This window comes from Ctenocephalides felis, unplaced genomic scaffold, assembly GCF_003426905.1.
Source record: "Ctenocephalides felis isolate EL2017-DRISC unplaced genomic scaffold, ASM342690v1 CF-g0.4_SCAFFOLD_01492, whole genome shotgun sequence".
Lineage (NCBI taxonomy): Eukaryota > Metazoa > Arthropoda > Insecta > Siphonaptera > Pulicidae > Ctenocephalides > Ctenocephalides felis.
In genome coordinates, this window is record NW_020537646.1 from 20153926 (window position 1) to 20175198 (window position 21273).

At 27.7% G+C, this 21273-nt stretch overlaps 1 protein-coding gene across 1 annotated transcript in view; it reads right to left on the reverse strand.

Annotated features, from left to right (window-relative positions):
- Positions 1-21273, reverse strand: part of LOC113371000 (extracellular sulfatase SULF-1 homolog) — a 101036-nt gene that overhangs the window by 67017 nt on the left and 12746 nt on the right. Inside the window, exon 5 of the mRNA XM_026611657.1 lies at positions 18214-18383. Within this exon, the coding sequence (XP_026467442.1) occupies positions 18214-18383 (170 nt within the window). The remainder of the gene's footprint in view (positions 1-18213; positions 18384-21273) is intronic.

Consider the following 21273-nt stretch of genomic DNA (forward strand, 5'->3'; position numbering starts at 1 on the left):
AATGTAGATGTTAGATCATATGTTTCTAGAAATTGCTGCAGTAAGCTTAAAATATATCACCACTATTAGAAAGATTAATCATTGAGTAGCCTTCTAAAGTAAGAACTTTCAGAGAACTTTTTCCACTTGATTCATGAATTTTTTCTACTAAATTGATCTCAGAAAAAAAAAAATAGAAAAAAGTCATATTTGATGGCGCAATTAATGCTCTACTAAAAAAACGTCATACTATTGCGCTTTAATTCTAATTTCCAACCATTAGCTTGAACACTAAAATGAAAGCTAAAATATCCCCATTTTACTATAAAACTATTAAAAAATAGTATTTATGAATTAAAAGCAAAACAGTTAAAAATAATAAAGGAAACAAGAAATCATTTATTACATAGCAGTATATTGTTAGTTTAGCAAATCAACAAATATTTTTCCACAAAGCTTTTTCTACTTCTTTACATATCAATCTCGAAGAGAAATTTAATAAACTATAATTGAAATAAATCTCTTGATTAATTCCTCAGTTATTGCTCTAATACCAACAATTTCGCCCCGTTGCGCATTAATTCCAATTTCCAACCCCTGTCTCGAACACCCAAATGAAAGTAAAAGTAGCCCTCGGGGTTTCGTTATTCTATGTATGGTTAATATTCCTCATATCTCTTGCAGGTGTTTACGATACCGTCCTGGATACCAGACGAAAAGAACGATGGTAAATTCGCTCGTTTTTCATGAGGACCCCCGAAATATGCTACCAAAATATCATAAATGATGCAAACCGGCTCAAAAGTTATGTAGCTATTTGTTATGATATATTATAAGCTTCTCTTTCAGGAAAATAATATTCTGGTGAGGTTTTCGTAATTTATCGCGTCTAATAAGCCAGAATTACTCGCAGGTATTAAAGGATGTAATGGCTTGGAAGGTTTAGAATTTTATAGAAAATAAAATTATTTTAAAGAATAATATGATTAATAAATATTTCTGTGAATGTTAAATATATTAATGTAATAATAATATAATATAAATAATAATATAAGGTGCTATCATAGGATAGTTATCCTTCACACGCCTTATTTTGAAATTGTCTACAATTGTAGCTAAATGTACTTATTGTATAAATTGCTATGACAAAAAATTAAACGAAAAAACGTATATCTCTAAGATCATATTCATCATCAATATTATTAATATAATTGACTTAATTTAATAATTAATTTATAAATTTACTTCTTATTAATATTTAAATATTACTCATCCTCTCAATATTCTGCTTAAATATTTAAGTGTTAATTGTGAAAATATATATTTTTATTATTATGATATTTCTGTGAATGTTAAATTTCATATTTTCGACAATATTGAAAGATAGAAAGGAAAGATCTCTCATGTTGTTCATGCTTTAATAAAAATTATGCAAAAATATTAAAAAAATTTAAGCTGTATAAATTAAAGACAATGCAATAATTATATTGATAGTTTTCGGAAAATACAGGATAAATTATCAGCAAATTTCATTACTAGAACTTTTAAATCGAAATATATAGTTCAAATATTAAAGAATATAATTAATATCATAGTATAATTTTTAAAATTTAGAAATTTCAATTCAAGATTGTAATTTCATAATATTTCTATTTCATTTAGAATTGCTATGAAAAGTGATGCAAACTTATGAACTATTTTGATATGTTTTATAAAATGAAAATTAATTTATAAAGAAAAAATAAATATTATTTGGTGTAACTTCATAAATAATTAAAATATGTAAAAACCTCTGAATGTGTTTTTACAAATTTACATATATTTTCCTCTTGCAAACAGGTGTTCCTGCCTTTTCTGTTTTATGAGCTTTCAGGGAAAGTATAATGACTGTTGGAATGAATCATGCAATACAGGTAAAACATATGACGCATAAAAACTGTTTTACTACTATATATTTTTATAGCAAATGATAAAGAGAGTGATTAATCTAATATAAACAATAATAATAAACTGATAAGAAGCATTTTTTATTTATTCATATTATATAACAAACTGAGTTATTTACATACCCTATAGTACCCATACCCTAGTTAAATGGCTAAATTATACATAATAATAATAATAATCACAGAAAGAAATGAAAAAAATAAATAAATAAATAAATAAAAATGGATTGAAAATAAAGAAAATAAATATCTATTCTGTTCTATCTATCTATCTATTTGAAATATCAATTTCTCTTGTAAAAAATATTTGCATTATAATGTTTATACACTGATAAAACATTGTTAGATTACTTATTATGTTGACATTAAAATGAATTAAAATTCATATACTTCATAAAATAAAAATCGTATAAAAAGATTGCATAAAACTATACAGAAATATTGCACAGTGTTTTAGGTCGTAACCTGCAGCTTTTTACGAGCTTTTAAGTAATTTCATAGAACGTCTTATTAAATGTAAAGTGTTACGGTAATTATATAATAAATCTTATATTGTATCAGGAGTAGATTTTTGATAGAAAATCAAAGTGCAGATTTTTTATAGAAAATCAAAAACTTTTTTTTATCATGGAACTAAATAACTTCATTCTGAAATGTATTATCTATTTTAATCAATGGCTTGTTGTCATCTTTCAAGCAGTATCATGATCTCACTTTCATAAAACTTCTCGTTTTTAACAATTTGATAATGGTTATCATTATAATTCTAATAATAATCATTTATAATATTGTTATTTCATTATATTTATTATTCAGAAATTTTATTTATTTTACTTATTAATTTTATTATTTTTATTATTATTTGCTTTTATTTTATATTAAATCAACTTACTACGGATATCATTTTATTGAAAATTCTTTCCTTTATTTTGTGCTCTTTTTATTAAATTTATATAATTGTTCATTACTAGATGTTAATTATTTAGCAGTTGTAATAAATATGGTATTTAAAAAAAATCATTATTGTTTTAATTTTAGAATTCAAGAAAGTTTTGTAGAGATCAAAACTAAAAGTAATCACATTATAAGATCCAGACTATATGTAATGTGGAAAAACATCCTAAGCTCCAACAATTTTGGTGGTCAAAGATATGTGATAATAAAAAAAAAGATATGTGGAATAAATCACCGTTTCGATTAGTTGATTCAGGCGGCTTTTTTAAATGCATTGTAGAATTTCGTTATTTGTTTAATATAGACATCAGAATTGATTCTTCGTGATAATAGCAGTTCAAAGCAGACAATTCCTTTTTAATCAACTTCAACTGGACGATCAGAACGTTTTTCATCTTTGAGTGAAAAATCACCAGATAGTCCTGTATTTGAGCTTAAATTAGAGAAGAATTTCGGAATTCGAGATACCCAGCTGCAAGTCTGTAAATACTTGTATATTGACACTAAAAAGTTGTCTCAAAACCTACATATGGTAGGTAAGTCCAGCAATATATGATTAAAATTTTGGATTTGATTTTCCATCTTTCAAAGAACGCCAGACAAAAACTACACAATCAATCCAAAAATTCTTTTCTACAGATGGACAACTGAAATGTATACTAATCCAACAACAAAATGTATTTTACATTTGTGCTGGGTCAGCAAATGAAAAATTTAATCGATACCAAAAGCCGCACTTACTTAGTTGCCAACTTAACATAATTTATTAACAATATTATATAAAATTATGATCTACTCGGTATACATTTGTAACTTTTATTTTTTATTCAATTTTATTCTGCAACTTGTATACATTATAACATTAAGCAGAGAATGCTGAGAAATATATGATCAAGTTGATTAATAATTAGTAGATACTCCCAGTGGCGTATCTACTAGAGCTAATTAAAATATGATAACAAAAATGATAAAACCAAAGACAAAAACGATAAAATTAGCAAAATGAATGCATTAAAGTTGATTGTACTATATTAGGTCTGCAGGTACTTCTTTTTTGAGTCTGGTTGGCCTTCCAGGTAGACTTGACTAACTAATTCATTAGAATGGACGTCTGTTCTGTTTTTATATTTGTAACTGGTTGGAAATATACATCATTCAACAAATCCATTCACCATTTACATCGAGTAAATTTTCGTGTTTCTTATGCCTTTTTAAAGCCATTATGATGTCTTCTCGAAAGGCTCTCGAGGCAGACGTACATTTGTATCCTTCCATAACACGAACCGCATAAAATATCGCGATGATAATATCTGTCGCCCGCTCGAGGGGGCACCCACACAGGGAGCGTCGTCTAGAATTGTGATTTATTACGACCAGTATTAGGATGTCTCAACGGATTAATACCATTCGGCTAATAACATACGGTTAGCTGTGATTGGAGGAACCATTAGATGGATTTTGAGAGATTTTTTGACGAGAATACAATGAATCTTTTAAAACTGCGAGTTACTGAATAAAAACTTATTGTTTTTATGGTCTGTTCAACAAGTCAGACAACGAGATAACCATAATAAAAGAATTCATGAGATTTTTTTAAATTTATTTAATTATTACTTTTTTAACACAATCCGAACTTGGGTAAGCTAAGGTTGTGATGGTGAAGGTCGGTAACGTTTGGACTCATGTGCTTCGGCAATCTGCATCAGGCAACAGTGAATTTTTACTTGAAAATATAGATCAAAAATATGTTTCCAATTAAAAATAAGAGCATTACGGGCACTGCGGTGTGAAATGGCAATAGGAAAATCTCTCAAACTATTCTTCCCTGAATCGAGTTTAACTCAGCTCACAAAGCCAGTACACCCATTATTATTTATTATTTTTAATCCAAACTTAAGAGTCCTATAAACTGTTTTGGGTTCATTTGACTTAATACTATACTTAAAATTAGTCCGTTTTACAGATGGCAACCCGAACAGTTGTCCCATCCCTGTGTGATGAATTTTTATTACAATATTTGCAATATGGCAGTTATTTATTGATGCAGCAATGCCGGATCAGGGCTATTTTCACTTGGAAACAAATTGCTGTCTATATTTCCATTGAAAACCGTCGTCACTACTGCTTGACAACAGGCTGCTCGAAGCGGGATCGAACCCGAGACCTCTGATTCAGGTCTAATGGTTCTAGCCACTTACCTATGAGATTTCATGAGATCTCAAAACCGTTTATATAAAAATTTGCTGACTCAATTTAAAAATTTATAGATTAATTTTATTGGACAACAATAAAATAGTTTATGGTTGTTTTGGTCGTTATTTGGATGTTTTAAATAAATTTAATGTGATCTTAAACTGTTTCTAATGTTGAAAGCACAATCAAAATATATTATATTCATTATCTAGGTTTCCAAGTGAAAACCGTTGTCACTACTGCTTGACAAGAGGTTGCTCAAAGCTGGATCGAACCCGGGACCTCTAGTTCAGGTCTAATCGTTAGAGCCAATTACTTACTAGACCTTCGAGAGGTCTAAAAACATTTATATAAAAATTTTCTGACTCAATTCACAAATTTATAGACTAATTTCACTGAGCAACAATAAAATAGTTTACAGTTATTTTGTACGTTATTTGAATGTAATAAAAATTCTAATCTTAAATTGTTACTGTCGTTAAAATATTAAATGTTATGACGCATAAATATTTTATGTTTATTATATTCAATTTATTGAGGTATTACTATTAATAAAAAATATTAGAACAAGGAGTAAGTACTTGGCTTAAGGACAAACACCTTAAAACTTTCTGTTGGAAGAAAAACTAATCTAATAGCAAGACTGAAGACTTTTTTCCTTTAATTAAATAAGATGATTTTGTTAACTTCAACTTATTAATAACTTATCAAAATGTACCATGACAGATAAATTTTTAAGTCTTTTATAAAACTTCATTAAGAAAAATGGCTTTTTATCGTGCTTTTTGCAAAAAGGATGACAGGATTTAGAGATAACAATTTAAATTTATAATTGTTATTCGTACCAATAGAAGTTTGAGCTTTTATTTTATGCGAAACATGAAATACCCATAAATATTCAGAATCATTTTTTTGTCCAAATAGCATACACCACTATCTATTGAAACAATTTGGTAACGAGTAAGAAGACTCGAGCATTTAAATCAGACAGTAACATCAGTGATCACATAAATTAGTAATCAACTTTATCATATATTTGTCAGCATTCTCTGCTTAATTCGCATTTCCTTGCTCCCAAGGGCTCCCAATGGTTCCAAATTGATAAAAAACATTTCTCTGAAAATTTTAGCTCTTAATATTGCCTTTTAGATAGAGCGCAATTCAATCAAAGTTTTGTATGGAAATAAACTATCTAAAAGTTAAAATTAAGAGCTAAAACTTTCAGAGAATTGTTTTTTATAAATTTGAAGCCATTTGAGCCCTTGGGAGCAAGGAAATTCGAAAAAAATGAATAACAAAAAGATGCTTAAAAACCAAGTCAAAGTCTTAAAACCAGTAAAATGAAACAAAATTTACTAAACCATACAGAAATTGATACTACACAACAAATATATTGTTCTGCGAGATTTCATCAAGAATATCCATTACAACTGACCCGTTAAAGGCAACTTTCAAAAAGTAATATTATATCCATATTCATTTTCCTATCATAATAAAATATTTCCACGTCTTACAAGAGGGAAAGGATCTCACGATTGAATTTCTATAAATCATCGAGTAATGTTGAAATGTTGCAGAATTATTCTATCGCTGATCACACATGCATATTTGATTTATTAAGGTATGTTTCTGAAAGATCGAGAGTCGATAATAAACATTAACAAGTAGTATAATTCAAAAGCAATAATTCAATATGGTAATATTTATACTCATGTCTCCTTGCAAGTTTGTCGTAAACATGACGTCCACCTGAACTACGTGGAGTTGAATGATGGAATCTGGGTGCAGAATTTGCAGAACAAGCTCAGAAGTGTTCGAGGATATTGATGGCTATTTGATATGACAAGAATCACTTGTTTTATGCAAATGATGGAATAATTGAAATAAATTTATATCACTATTCATGACAAAAATCCACTCAAGAATTAAATCCTATAGATATCCTGATGATAAAATATATCATTAAGGGGCACAACCGCACAACTAGTGTAACCGCCTAAAAAGGTGATTTTTGGGAATTTATATTAAAAAAAATACTTTATCAATCATTGCAAAATTTTAAGAATATATTTACACATGTTTTAAGAATACGTAGTAAGATACACATGTTTTAAGAATACATAGAAAAAAATTAAATATTTTTTAAGTTATCGTGATCTCCAACGGCGCGAAAAAAAGGCCCTTCACTGCTGCAGTGATTCCGGCCTTCCACGTGGACGAAATTTAAAAAAAAAAACATTAAACTAGATAATATTGTCTGTAAAATGAACTACGATAAAATAAATAAATCAAAAATTGACAAAATGACGGGTTTTAAAAAAAAGTCGAATTTTATCCAAAATTTTTGTCGTTTTTGGACTGCCAAAATTCGATTTTCGATCCGATCAAAAAATCGATAGTTCATTTTACGGAGTACTATATATAGAACAAGCAAAAAAAAATGATAGTGATTGGATCATTTGTTTTTGAGTAATCTCTGTCTTTTTAATCTGGATAAATGCTGATACGAGAAAAACGCGTTTAAAGATAAAATGATCGTATACTATATAGTATATACTATATATATACGCTTTAAATAGCTGTAACTCAAAAACTATTTAAGATATCGATTTAAAATTTTGATATGTTATTGCTAAAAGTATAACCTATCGAAATATGGAAAAATTAAAAATTCGATTTTTTGAAAATTTCACACTAGTTGTGCCCCTTAACATCCTGTAACAATCTTTCTTGAAGCTGATTCGTTGATCGTTTTGAATGCAAACAATATAGATTAATTTTGAGGCTAAATTTGAGAAATAATAAATCTATTTCTATATAAGTATAACATTAAACCTGAATGAATTTTTATTAATTTTATTTGCAAAACAAGTTATTGAGATTCTTTTATGTAGTTGCAATAATACCAATAAATTTATATTATCTTGCAATATTCGCAGAAAATAAATAATTATTAACTTTTATAAGATGTGTATCCATTACAAGAAATTGCAATAAAATATTAATCGCGTGTTTACAAATGGCATATTATAATTAATTTTATAGAGAAGCGTAAACGAGAAAAATGCTGTAGCAGTCACGCAAAAGTTAAATTAAAATTATTATGACTTTAATATTCACATCACACTTTATTCCAGCTATAAAATAAGTTTTAGTTTATAGATTATCGCCATGCCATAATTTTTTCAACATTTTCCAGGAGACAAATAATGTAACTAGGGTTTAAAGGAAACTAGTGGTGTATGGCATCGTGCCTTAATCAATAAAACATAAATTAATTTATATGTGATTAAAGTATAAAAACGAACGGACATGTTAACTCGGAATATTTTCTAGAAGCAAATTTTCAAAAATAAACAATTTTTATAATTGAACCAGTTTTCGTAGGACTTTAATGCTTTAGTATGTTCATTAAAACCAAGTACTCTATCGTTATACCAAGTAAATCGTCTAATTTCAATTTTAACAAACGTCAAAAAAGTACTCATTTTCTCAAACTTTGATGAATTTGTAAAATTAAACTGCATGTCGTAAGGCCGTAATATTTCAGTAAGTTCTATAAGACCATGATGTAATATCGCCAAAAAAGTTCCATAATAATAATTTGTTTCTTCCTTTTCCCCAAAACAATTGTTTCGTCAACACAAGCAGAATGTTTTTTGAATCATTCAAATCGGGTGCTAATTTCTCTCAAAAATCGCCATTTCTGCACATTTTGCTCTTTATCTCCGAAACGGCTGCACCTACCTTTGTCTAAAACTGATCAGCACATCACCCTATCAATAGAATCGAATGTTTTGTATGTATCAATAGAATCGAATAAAATTCAATAGAATCCATACATACGTATATACTCGTACATACACATACACACATCAATTTTTTCTAAGGTATGCCAAAATGTTCAGAAACCTTCAGAACTTGAAGATATCAAAAATCGTGATAATTAAAATAATTTAAATTACTTCATAATATATAATTTTCTGAGGAAATTTTATTAAATTCTAAAACAACTGTGAATTAAACAAACAATTTAAATTATATATGCAGTTAAATATTTCTTGCTTATTTTTTAAATACATGTTTTAATTCTGACTGAAAAATATCGTCTGAAACAAAGACCATCGGCACTTGCTAAAGACTTCAAATCGTTTTCAACTTTTATTTGTCTCAAAATTTTTAAGTATTGTTAATATAAATTAACATGCAAAGTATCATGATATTTATTATGAACGATTTTTTTTTATTTTCTTTTGATATTTAATATTTGCACCTATTCCATATAGAATATCAAAATTTTTTTGATAGTACTAATTTTTTTGTAAAAAAAAATCGAATGTCAATACAATGATTGGGTGTCCAGGTATGATGAAAGAAACTGTTGATTCATGCAAATTTATTATGATTTTTCACTTGTATTTTTTATTTAAACTAAAAATTTGCATGATAAGTTTCTTTGAACTTAACAACAAAACGGTTATTTTTTTTGGTAATATATATTTGTCGACTGCTATATTCATATTTATTTATGCAAATTTTACGATCAGATGTAAGCCCTCAGAAACAATTGCGTCGTTCAATACGAGTGTGTCTGTCAATTACCAGACACATAAAATGTGATGAAAACGAGGAAAACAACACGCAAATGCGAAAATAATTGCAATTATTACCCGTCAAGTGATAATCCGAGATCGAGTATGATGGCATTTTGCTTTATAATGCTTAGTAACGTTTAAAGATCATTAATTTGCTTGAAGTATTTGCGCCTTGGATTTTTTTTCAGATGGTTGCGTGATTGTTTATTACAGCAATTATTCGAAAAAAAATTTATTTGTAATTGAATACATTAGCGTTGCAAATGCTAGCAAAATTATATATAATATTGTGATTTCTAAAAATTGAGACACTCACTAAACCTTATTCTAAATTGTTCAAACATGATCCCAAAAATTAAAAAAAATCAATTAAGTACATCTCGATAAATAAAGGATGAAATACGAACACATCCAGACAATTACAAAAGCCTCCTCGAGAATCATTCTAACCCGCATTTGCCAGAAAACTAGAACAATGGCAGGGCAAAAATAAAAAAAACTCGTGTTATATTATCATAATTGTATTAGTTAATTGGCAAGAATTCAAATATGTATAAACTCCTTTTATTTAAACAATAATTATCCCAATCTAGATATACGGAATTGAGCTATGGGCGTGCGCAATCAATTCAAATATAAAACTAATTCAAAGAGCGCAATCGAAAATTTTAAGATGCATTGTGAATGCACCCTGGTATATTACAAATGACACTATACATAAAAACTTGAAAATAATAACTATTAATAAAATAATAAAAAATACGAAACAAGCAAAAAATACCACAAAAAATTACTGGGTCACCCGAACAAATATTTAAAAGAATTAAATTCAGAAAAATATATATTTTTAAAAGCATTTTTTTTAATTCTGCAATTTTATTTGTTGTTCATTTCTGGACTGGTGTAAAAATTAATATAATAAAAAAAAATGTGACGCACACTTAGTAAATTAGTAGGGAATGTTTTTTTGATGTGATATAATAAATTACTACTTGCAGAAGTACATAATACATGTTTTTAATTTATGTATATCAATATTAATATATTTTGACTAATATTATAGAAATAAGACAAGACATCTTGCAGGTTCTTTATTCAAACCATTCCTTTTATGTTAAAATTCAACAAAAAGTTTTATAAAGATGAATATGAAGGGTTATGTAGTGAAAAATGTTTATCTCTCAACTTTTTTGTAACAGCTTTTTCGATAGTAAAATGTTTCAAAATCGCATACAATCAATAATTTTACAAGCAATTGCAATATAATGAATTATAAATTCTTAAAATATTGTAAAAAGAATAATAATAAATCGAAAATCAAGATCTTATTTATAGTAACATAAATAGACCCTAATTTTTTTGATTATTAAATAAATATAATTGATTTACGATTTTAGTATTTTTGGATTTAAGTAAATCTCATAAAAAACATTTGACTGCTATTATGGAGATGCTGATTAGTTTTAGGCAAAGGCAAGTCCAGCCGTTTTGGAGATACGAAGCCAAAAGTGTAAAAATATTAGTTTTTGAGTGAACTAAGCATCTTGAATGATTCACTAAATTTTCTGCTTATGTTGACGAAACAATTGCTTTTGGGGAAAGAAACAAAAAATGTCTTCTTAAATATCGAAAATAATTCGGATTTTAATTTTAATTCAAATAAATAATTTAAACTTTGCAATTCAGTTTATATAACACTTAGAAATATTAGTCAATGTTCTTCATTTTAAATACTATTGATTACATTTTGTTTATTTACTTTTCTGTAAAAATGTATAAAAGTCGCCAAATTCATAAGTCATAAGCTTTTATATTTTGTCTATAAAATAAGAATAATGAAAATTACAGTATTTATAATAATCTATTTAAATATTATTCGAATATTTCATTACAGTACGAAATGTTCCAGCAATTTGCCTTGAAGCACGATGCCATAGACCACGAGATTTTTATTTTGCTAAATGATTGGTCTTAAAATTGATATTATGCATAATATAATGAAAAAATTAAACTATATGCAATAAAACAGCAAAAAAATATTAGAGGCTTTTGGGTAATCCTAAAATTTTACTCATCTGTACCTTGGGTGAAGCAACCATTTACTTATTTTTCTATATGATTTTTAGAGACCAAAGTCGCAATGAATGACTGAACTAAGCTTTAGAAATATTTTAAAAATATCCCTATTGCACAATACCAGCAAAATATAATAAAACCTCGGATCGTTAAATTCAAAATCGACACAATCCGCTTATTGTGATCTACCTATACTGCCGAGCTTAATAATGATGCCGTGCATTCAGGGAATTCGAAATACAATTCTGCGAAGGCCGTTCATACACAAAGTGCGAACATTGTCAATTATATATGTAGGTTTTCACCTCGAGAATTCGAACGTACATCTCGCAATAATGATAAAATTTCTAGAGGAGGATCGGCTAACGCTAGTAACAAAATAATCTTTCTACAAAATAAATTCTACAACTCAGGGTAAAAAAATTCTCTCTTAAAAACTATATCAATCTGACCATACTTGCACTAATCTGATCAACTCGCAATAATGATGAAGTTCCAGAAGAGGACCGGTAAAAGGTTTTCTGACAAAATTTGTTGGAACATTACTTTATAAAAGTGCTAAATGGAAACAATCTCATATAAAGTAAATCAATGATTATAATTTCAAGTAAATGGCCGTAAAATTTATTAAATAAAACTTGAGGAAGGATTACTTTGCGTTGCAAACAGAAATGGAAAATTTTGTTACCCATATTCTGCATAATCTATGTACAAAACTCATATATAAATGTATCTTGAAATATGACCGGCAAGAAAAAAATTAGTACTTAAATACAGCATTTATATATCTTAAATTTAGTTATAATTATATTAAGACTTGTACTTAAAATAATATTGATTTATCAGTTTTATAATGCGTTATAGAATTTCGCAATACTTTTTTTTTAGAAAATACCTACATAAAATTGACATGTAAACTAGACTCACATTCGAACTATTCGAACTATAGTTGACATTACTCAACCTTTTGGAATGAGGAGATTGAAACGAAAATGACCTTTAGACTTAGTCTTCGATTAGGTCTAATATAATATCATATAATTGTAAAACTGAGAAATTCTCATTGGAGTTCTTCTTAGGCATCGCTCTTAAAATATTGTCATTTTAGCTCATAGGAATCTTTATGTATTTCTGATTGCTAAATAAAACTGAGTTAAAAAAAATAAAAAAAAAATGACATGTATGACCTAAATAGATTTTGAAAGATATTTTGTTAAATATTTCAATTATCGAAAGCTTACCGGCGCCTCTTCTACTTCAGTAAAAACTGTTTGGTTTATTTTGTTGAAACATCTTAAGTTACGGTAATGGTTAAAACCGGACAGTCGCATCATTATGTATTATATTCATCATCAATAATATTGTGTTAAATATCATTTTCAAGTGTAAATGTCATATTGAAGAGGTTTTTTCCTCCGAAGAGCGTAATAAAATACCGGATGGTTGAACTGAAGGTAAATATAAACGAAAATTTCATCGGCGAGACTTTTTCAGACAGGCTTTATAGATCATGTAGTGCAAATAACACTAACTCACACACAATGTGAGTTTATATTTTTTAAAGACTATGTTGATCAATATTGTTCTAAGTTTTAGAATGTCTTAATTATACTTGGGTACTATTATTATTCTTCACATTTACATAGTAAAGACAAAACTTCAAGAACAAAAATTTCGGACTTCAACCATTATTATTTCGAACAAATATACGAATGGTTTAGCATCCACCTTTTTGTAGGACCAACTTTTTCACCTCGACGACGAATTTATGACGACTTTAAGATTTAGCATAATATGCAATTATATAAGTATATAATATTAATATGACATAGCAATTAGGAGACATCGATTTAAAATAATGGTTATATGAGGTAACCAAATAACACATAACTCAATAAGTCTGTAGGATATATTGTAACTAATTACATATTAATTTACTATTAAATTAATGTATAATTTTTAATTTGATAGTAACAGGATGTAACTGACCATCATAAAATGTTATAAAACATTCAGCAAATCCTTACCTAATTATTGATTATAATATATTATGTCAAAACAAGTTCCTACGAAGTTATTGAATAATGTGTTAATTGTTACACTATATTAAACGAATAATTTTATTGTTTTTTTTTATATTTCAATCAATCTGAACTTAACGAATTCTATGAGCTTATCTTAACGTCGTGGCTTTTTATAGATGGTAACCAAAATCAATAGGCTTATCTCTATGTGATGAGCTTTAATTATTACAATTTCTGTATTTATAGATTATTAGATGCATCAAATCTAAGATGAAAACTATTTTAACTTGAAAACATATTGCTTCTACATTTCCAAGTGAAGACCAATGTCAACACTGCTTGACATCAGACTGTCCGAAAAAAGTATCGAATTTGGAGCCTCTGATTCAAATTCCATAGCCCTAACCATCAATCCATATGTAAGCCCCATCGATAAAAAAACATTGATGGCTGATGATATAATGAAAAATGATGATTTTATTTAAAAACTAGATGACCCGACAGACGTTGACCTGTACTTATGCTTACAATTCAAAAGTTCAATTTTTTTTAATAACCTATACTGATATTTACCAATCAGTTAAAAATTATGTTTTTTTACACTACAGTCTATACCGAAATGTATTTACATCTATTCATATGGATCTTAAATGTACAATTGCTTTAAATAAAATGATAAGTATTTGTTTTTTTGAAAAACATAGAACACTTTTTTTCTTATAATTAGTTCTTTTATTGATATCCGACGTTATTTTGAAAAAAAAAATGAAATTACACCACTGAGAGGGATGTCATCCCCCCGGGAAATGATGAAGGAGTCTATATTATTTTCACTTTTGAACTTGAGAGTAAGATAAACCTAATTTTAAAATTTTATACGAATTGGAGCACAGTAAAAAAATTCAAACTCAAAACGCTCCATTGACTTGAGTAAATATTCCGTTCGGATGGTAAAATTATGAAAATACTAACGTTTGTATGTGAAAAAGAAAAGGGCTGTTTTTAGGGTTTTCCCGGCAATTATTCGATTTTTTCTCACCGTAAGAACCATCCTTGGACTTCAACGAACATTATAAAAAAAGAATTGGCCAAATTGGTCCAGGCGTTGTTGAGTTATGCGCTTACCAACACATTTTGCGATTCATTTTTATATTATAGATTTATTTTATATAATTAAAACTAAGTCAAATAGCAGTAAGAAGTTGTAGGTATCTTTTTGCATATATCACATATATCACTGGTACATTCTTGTATTATGTAGTTGTTTTCTTATTTAATCACCGACACGGTAAGACTAATGCTCTATTTATGTTTCATTCCAATCAACGGCGATATATTACGAACGTCTGCAATATACATCATCGTACACACCTAACAATTTATAGTATCTGGATAATGTATCATTTGCTTAAAAAGAAGACCGACCCACGTATAACAACATTAAAGATATTTCAAACGCGTTTAACGCGTTTCTGTTTATTACTGGAACAAAGATTTTGATGTATGTATTGGCAATGGAAGTTTGTTACCTTTAAATGATCGATGTGGTTTATAATAGTCAGTTTTACGTAATTAAGATATACTGATATTTTATGAGACAATGTATTACATGAGCTTAAATTTACGATGTACTAAGCTTTCATAGACTTAATAACCCAAAGTTGTTCTTTCTGTTTTACAATTACATATTTTGGACGATACCTATACTTTTTTTATATATTTTTTGTTCTATTCTTTTCTGTTTATAGGAAATGATTAAAAATTTAATTATAATTATTTGTAATTAGCCTCAAAATCAATTTTAATAGTTTCAGTAAAATTGAAGCAAAAATTCCAAGCAACTCTTGAAGTCACGAACTCGTCGACAAAAAAATGTAAAAGTATTTTGTAAATTAATGATTAGTAGAAAATCAGTTACTTTGGTATAATCTAATAACTTACTTCTGATCTGTTTAAATAATTATCCAATTATAAGCACGAGATTAAATTAATAGCAATAGAAACTAACGTCTTGTAAATATTTTATTCAAACACTTTAAATAGCTGCTCGATGAATATAAATTTAGACAGAAAATTTAATTTTTAACATCCCGTAGAGTAAGTTATTGTAATGGGCCGAAAATCTAAATTAATTTTTTTTTACATTTCTCGACGTTTTGAAGGTTTTTGAACATTTTGGCATACCTCAGAAAAAAAGATGTGTGTGTGTGAATGTGTATGTATGTATGAATACAATTTTTCGTCTACGTTTTCGGGCGCAGCGATCAACCGATTTGAATGGTTCAAAAAACATTCGATTTCTATCGATAGAGAAAAGAGCTGATTAGTTTTTGGCAAAAGCAGGTCCAGCCGATTTGGAGATACGGAGCAAAGAGTGCACAAAATATAAATCGAGTTTTTGAGAGAACGGAGCATCCGATTTGAATGATCTAAAAAACATTCAATTAGTAATGATTGGAAGAAGGGTTTATTAGTTTTTGGCAAAGGCAGGCCCAGCCATTTCAAAGATTCGGAGCTAAATATGTAAAAAATGGCAGTTTTTGGGAGAACTAAACGTCCGATTTAAATGATTCAAAGAACTTTCTGCTTGTCTTAACAAAATAATTGATTTTGGAAAAAAAATTTTGTTCCAACTTTTTTTTTTCAAAAAAAAATTTTTTTGTATATCGAAAAATAATTCAGATTTTATTTTTAATTCTGACTATAGTTCTAATATACTTTGAACAAATAATTTCAACTTTGCAATTTAGTTTATATAACTCTTATAAATATTAGACAATGTTACAATATTAATAATAATCTATTTGAACACATTCAGTATTCCTCGAACATTTCGTTACGGTACGGGAAGGTCCAGCAATTTTCCTTAAGGCACGATGCCATACACCCCACTAGTTCTTATATTAAATTAATATTAATATTCAAACCACTTCTCATAGGCATATAATGATTTGAGGTCTTTACTTACAAGGTTTCATATCGCACTATTACCATGCGAAATTTCATCAAAACCGAGTAAACCCGAAGTTCTCATTGTGAGTAGTTTATTATATATATATATAGTAGGGCGAGGCACAAAGGTCCAATTTGACTTTGAGCAATTATATTGTGAAAACCAAAACAATTATATCATAACAAATAACATCTACCAAACAAACAACTATCTGACTATGTTCAGTAAAATTCTCATCATTGTAGAAATGTGTTCTTTTTGCTGTTTTTCAATCATTTATAACCTGGTCTTTTCTACCCCAAGGGTGGTGTAAATTGGAATGGCCAGGGGGCAAATAAGTACAATGTTTTAATTGTATATGCTAATAATAATTACATTATTCAATTAAATAATAGTTACATTATTCAACCAATGCAAAATATAAATTTCATGAGGGCATTTTTCACAAAGATGACGCTGTAAATAATCTTGATCTGGTCAGAAATATTCATCTGCACATATGGAATAAGTATTTATTTAATTTATTTCTTGTGAAATCTTTTTGCTTCTTTTAATTTAAGCTTTTTTTCTATTTTTTATTGTTTACGTCTTTGCTAAGGTAAAGCTTCAGTGAGTCTTTTGACCCCACCCAGGTGTAAGCTTTTATAGAGGTTATATAGAAAAAACTGTAAAACCTAACATAAAAACAACAATACATTTTATAGAACATTTGAATAACGTATAATTAAAACATAAATTGAGGTCTCGTAAACTAAACAACATTGTTTACAACCGAAAAAATTAACAACGAAAGAAAATACTTTTGTTATGAATTTTCAAACAATCCCGTTTATCTTTCGATAGCAACGTCGTAAGAATCAAGATGATGGATAGATATACATCTTTTTTCCTCTACTTTCAAATATTATTAATAAAAAAAGTCTTAACTTTACTTGTTTTTATACAAACTTGTTATCTATAGACTATGTATGGATTTATTAATAGTCTCTTTTACCAGGCACTCCTGTTTGACTGAGATATAAAAAAACTAAAAAAAGAAAGCTTTACTTGTTTTTGAAATATCGGTGGAGGACTTTTTTACTCTAAACCCCGCTCTACCCTAAATATGAGTATGTCATCAAAAACAAAATACTATAATTTTACAATCTCTTTCGTTTTAGTTAAACTTATACATCTCTCAAAAATATTCCTAAAAATAGTTCCTCAACAAAATATAAACTTAGACTGCCAAGCGTGTCTTTCTTTTTTTTAATTAATTTTTATACTTAAGCCCCATCTCCTATGTATGTAATATTTGAAAGTTTTTAAACCTATAGATCATTTATAACAACTCTACTACCAGACAAAATTTCATCAAAATCCCATACAAGTGAATCCAAAGTTTTGAGTAGTCCAATATGTTTTTCAAAATAAAAACATCAATAATGTACATAACTTAAAACAATAACATAATTATTGTTTTATTACTATTTAAAATACTTTTAGTCACTTACTGATGTGTGGAGACATTGAAAAACAAATGCGAGTACTGCGGGGCGCTGTCCTCCGGTCCGTGCGGCGCCGGAAAACTCATCGTCAACATAATGGGCTTCCGCAACGAATTCTGTTTGCTCTGTCGCAGGAAAGCTATCGAGTCGTTCACTATCAGATCCGGATAATAGTCCTGTCATGGGAATAGATCAAAGAAAAAAGAAACTTATTAGATTTTACAGACTTCAGACAAACGATACTTGAACACGATAAAACAATACAGTTAGAAGCACCAAAGAAGAAATAAAATTTTCATATCCCATGTGCAGTGATATGCAGAAACAAAATAGCATAAAAAAACCGATGAATTATGATACTAACCCTTTCCACTCGTGCAAAAATAATACGAATTTTGTCGCCAGAGAAGCAGCATCAGAGTGAAAAGGGTTGAAGCTTGAGTAAATTATTAACTTCAATTTAAAATTTCTCAAAAATCTAATTTTGTCAAAGTTTTAAAAAAAATTTAATCATTTTTAAAAACTAGTTGGTTTTGGTATTTTGCCTTGATGCAAGTTACATGAACTTCCCAATATGTGTAAATAATCGATTTAATTAATAAAAAATAAAAATTTATGAGTGATATTCCGATTGGATTTATAGCATATAATTGAAAACGAACAAACTCGTTAACTCGGAATATTTTCTAAGAGCAAATTTTCAAAAATCAACAATTTTTATAATTGAACCAGTTTCCGTAGAACTTTAATACTTTAGTATATTTATTAAGATCAAGTACTCTATCATTATACCAAGTAAATCGTCTAATTTATATTTTTACAAACGTCAAAAAAACTACTCATTTTCTCAAACTTTGATGAATTTTTAAAATAAATTACTTGTCGTAAGGCCGCAATATTTCAGTAAGTTCTGTAAGACCATGATATATATCGCCAAAATAAGTTCCATAAAAATCGGCTCAAATTTTTTTTCAACAGTTAATTACAAGAAAACGGCTCGGTAGATTTTTACCTAAAACTAATCAGTATCATTCCCAACTAATATCTTTCGAACAGTTTTTGATTTTTTAAAATAGGTTCGATAGTTTGAGGTTAAATGTGGACGAAAAGTTCAACACAAATTACAAAAAAACGGCTGGGCAGTTCGTCTCACAAAACTGACAAACGAGATACATCGAATGGCTTTTAAATTTTTGAAATCGGTCCAGCTGTTTGTGAGAAAACGAGGATTTACGGCAAAAAATCTGTTCACATACATACACACACACAAATACTTTTTCTAAATTTGGTCTCATTTGGCTTGAAACGTCGAGAAAACATAAAATTAGCGAATCGGATTTTTTGATGAAGACAAACTTCTCCTTCGGGAAGTTAAAAATTCATTTTTGGTATGGGAAGGTCCAGTAATTTGTCTTAAGGCACGATGCCATACATCACTAGTTTTATGAAAATTTTAATAAGTTTTCAGCTTAAGATTAGGTATTATATTCCATATGTAATTATACGTATAGAAAACAAGATGATATTAAAAAAATAATAAAATTACCCTACGGGAAGTTAATAATTAGATAAAACAATGTTAGTAAAAAAAAATACATTTCAAAATAATCATTTTTTAAACATATTTTAAATATTGCTTCCTGATTCTGTAAGCTACATTCACTAAAATCATTTCTTTATTCTAAATTTCTAAATAAGGAATTCAAGATACTGCAGGAAATCTTACAACACGTTATTTCTGTGTGAATTTTTTTAGAAATTAGAATATTTTTTAGAAACCGGATTATTTTCCTGTTAGCATAATCACTTTCCTTTTCTAAGATATTTAAGAGATTTTATATTCTTTTTTTTATTTGCCTTTAAAATTTTCGGTAAATTTTATTTCTCAAAACAACACCATATGAAGTTATTTCTCAATTATAAAGAAAAATAAATAATGATATCATTTGTAGTATCTTTAATTTCTTTATAAAAGAAATAACTTATAATAATGCAACACTTTTTTTCTATATAATTTCGTGAAATACATTTTTGGAAAATGATTACAGTAGAGAAAAACTTACTATAAAACTAAACTATTAATTCGAAAACCATGTTTTTGAAAGCCGATTACTTTCCTATTTTTATAATCAAAAGCTGCTTGTAAGAACTATTATAAGATTTTATAGTTACTCTGTTATTGGATTTATTATAAAAGTTATTATGTTCGTTACCTAGCAATTTAACTTGTAATGAAACAAAAATACGTCTTTTATAGAATAAAATAAAAAATATTTTATTTTTTATTCAGCGTAATGACATAGAATTAAAGACTTTAAACGTTATGTAAAACTCTAAATGTAAATGCACTTTAATTATCGGGCGATTAAAAAACAGTCGAAATAAAAATAACATAATTTTATTTTGTTGACTGCAATTAACAATAATTAATTCTAAAATAGTTATTCAACTGGAACAGAGCTTCCCAAATAGCAGTTCTTAAAAAAATGTGTTTTTTTCAATTTGTTACCCATATTTGCATTTTATCATATAAACTTTGATATAACTCATTAACGCAATCAATAAATTATTAAATCTATCAACACATATTTTGGTATTTAAATCAAATTACCAACAACTAAAATCAATAAAGTTTCAGTTAGCAGGTGAATTTACTCAAATAAAGTAATAATTTTAAATAAATTCAATTCCACATTCAATAGTAATAAAATTGAAAAAAAAGAGTGCGCGTAAGGTTCAAAAAATATAAATTGTATTTTTAAGCAAATTTTTTTTTTGTTTTCTCAGTTCAACAATATCTATTTTGAATTTAAATTATTTACATAATTTTGAAAAATACATTTTCGGAAAGTGATTACTTTATGAAGAATTGAAGATACTACAGAAAAACTTTCTTGTGTAAAACTTGTACTCGTGGCTGCAAAAATTAAATGTTGAGATATGCCACGTACTTTATTTAGCATGTATAAAATAATATTTAAAGAGTTGTTATAAGGATAAAAATGCATTTTATACAATACCCGTATCAAAATTCTGCAACCGATTTTTATATAACATGTATTTCTA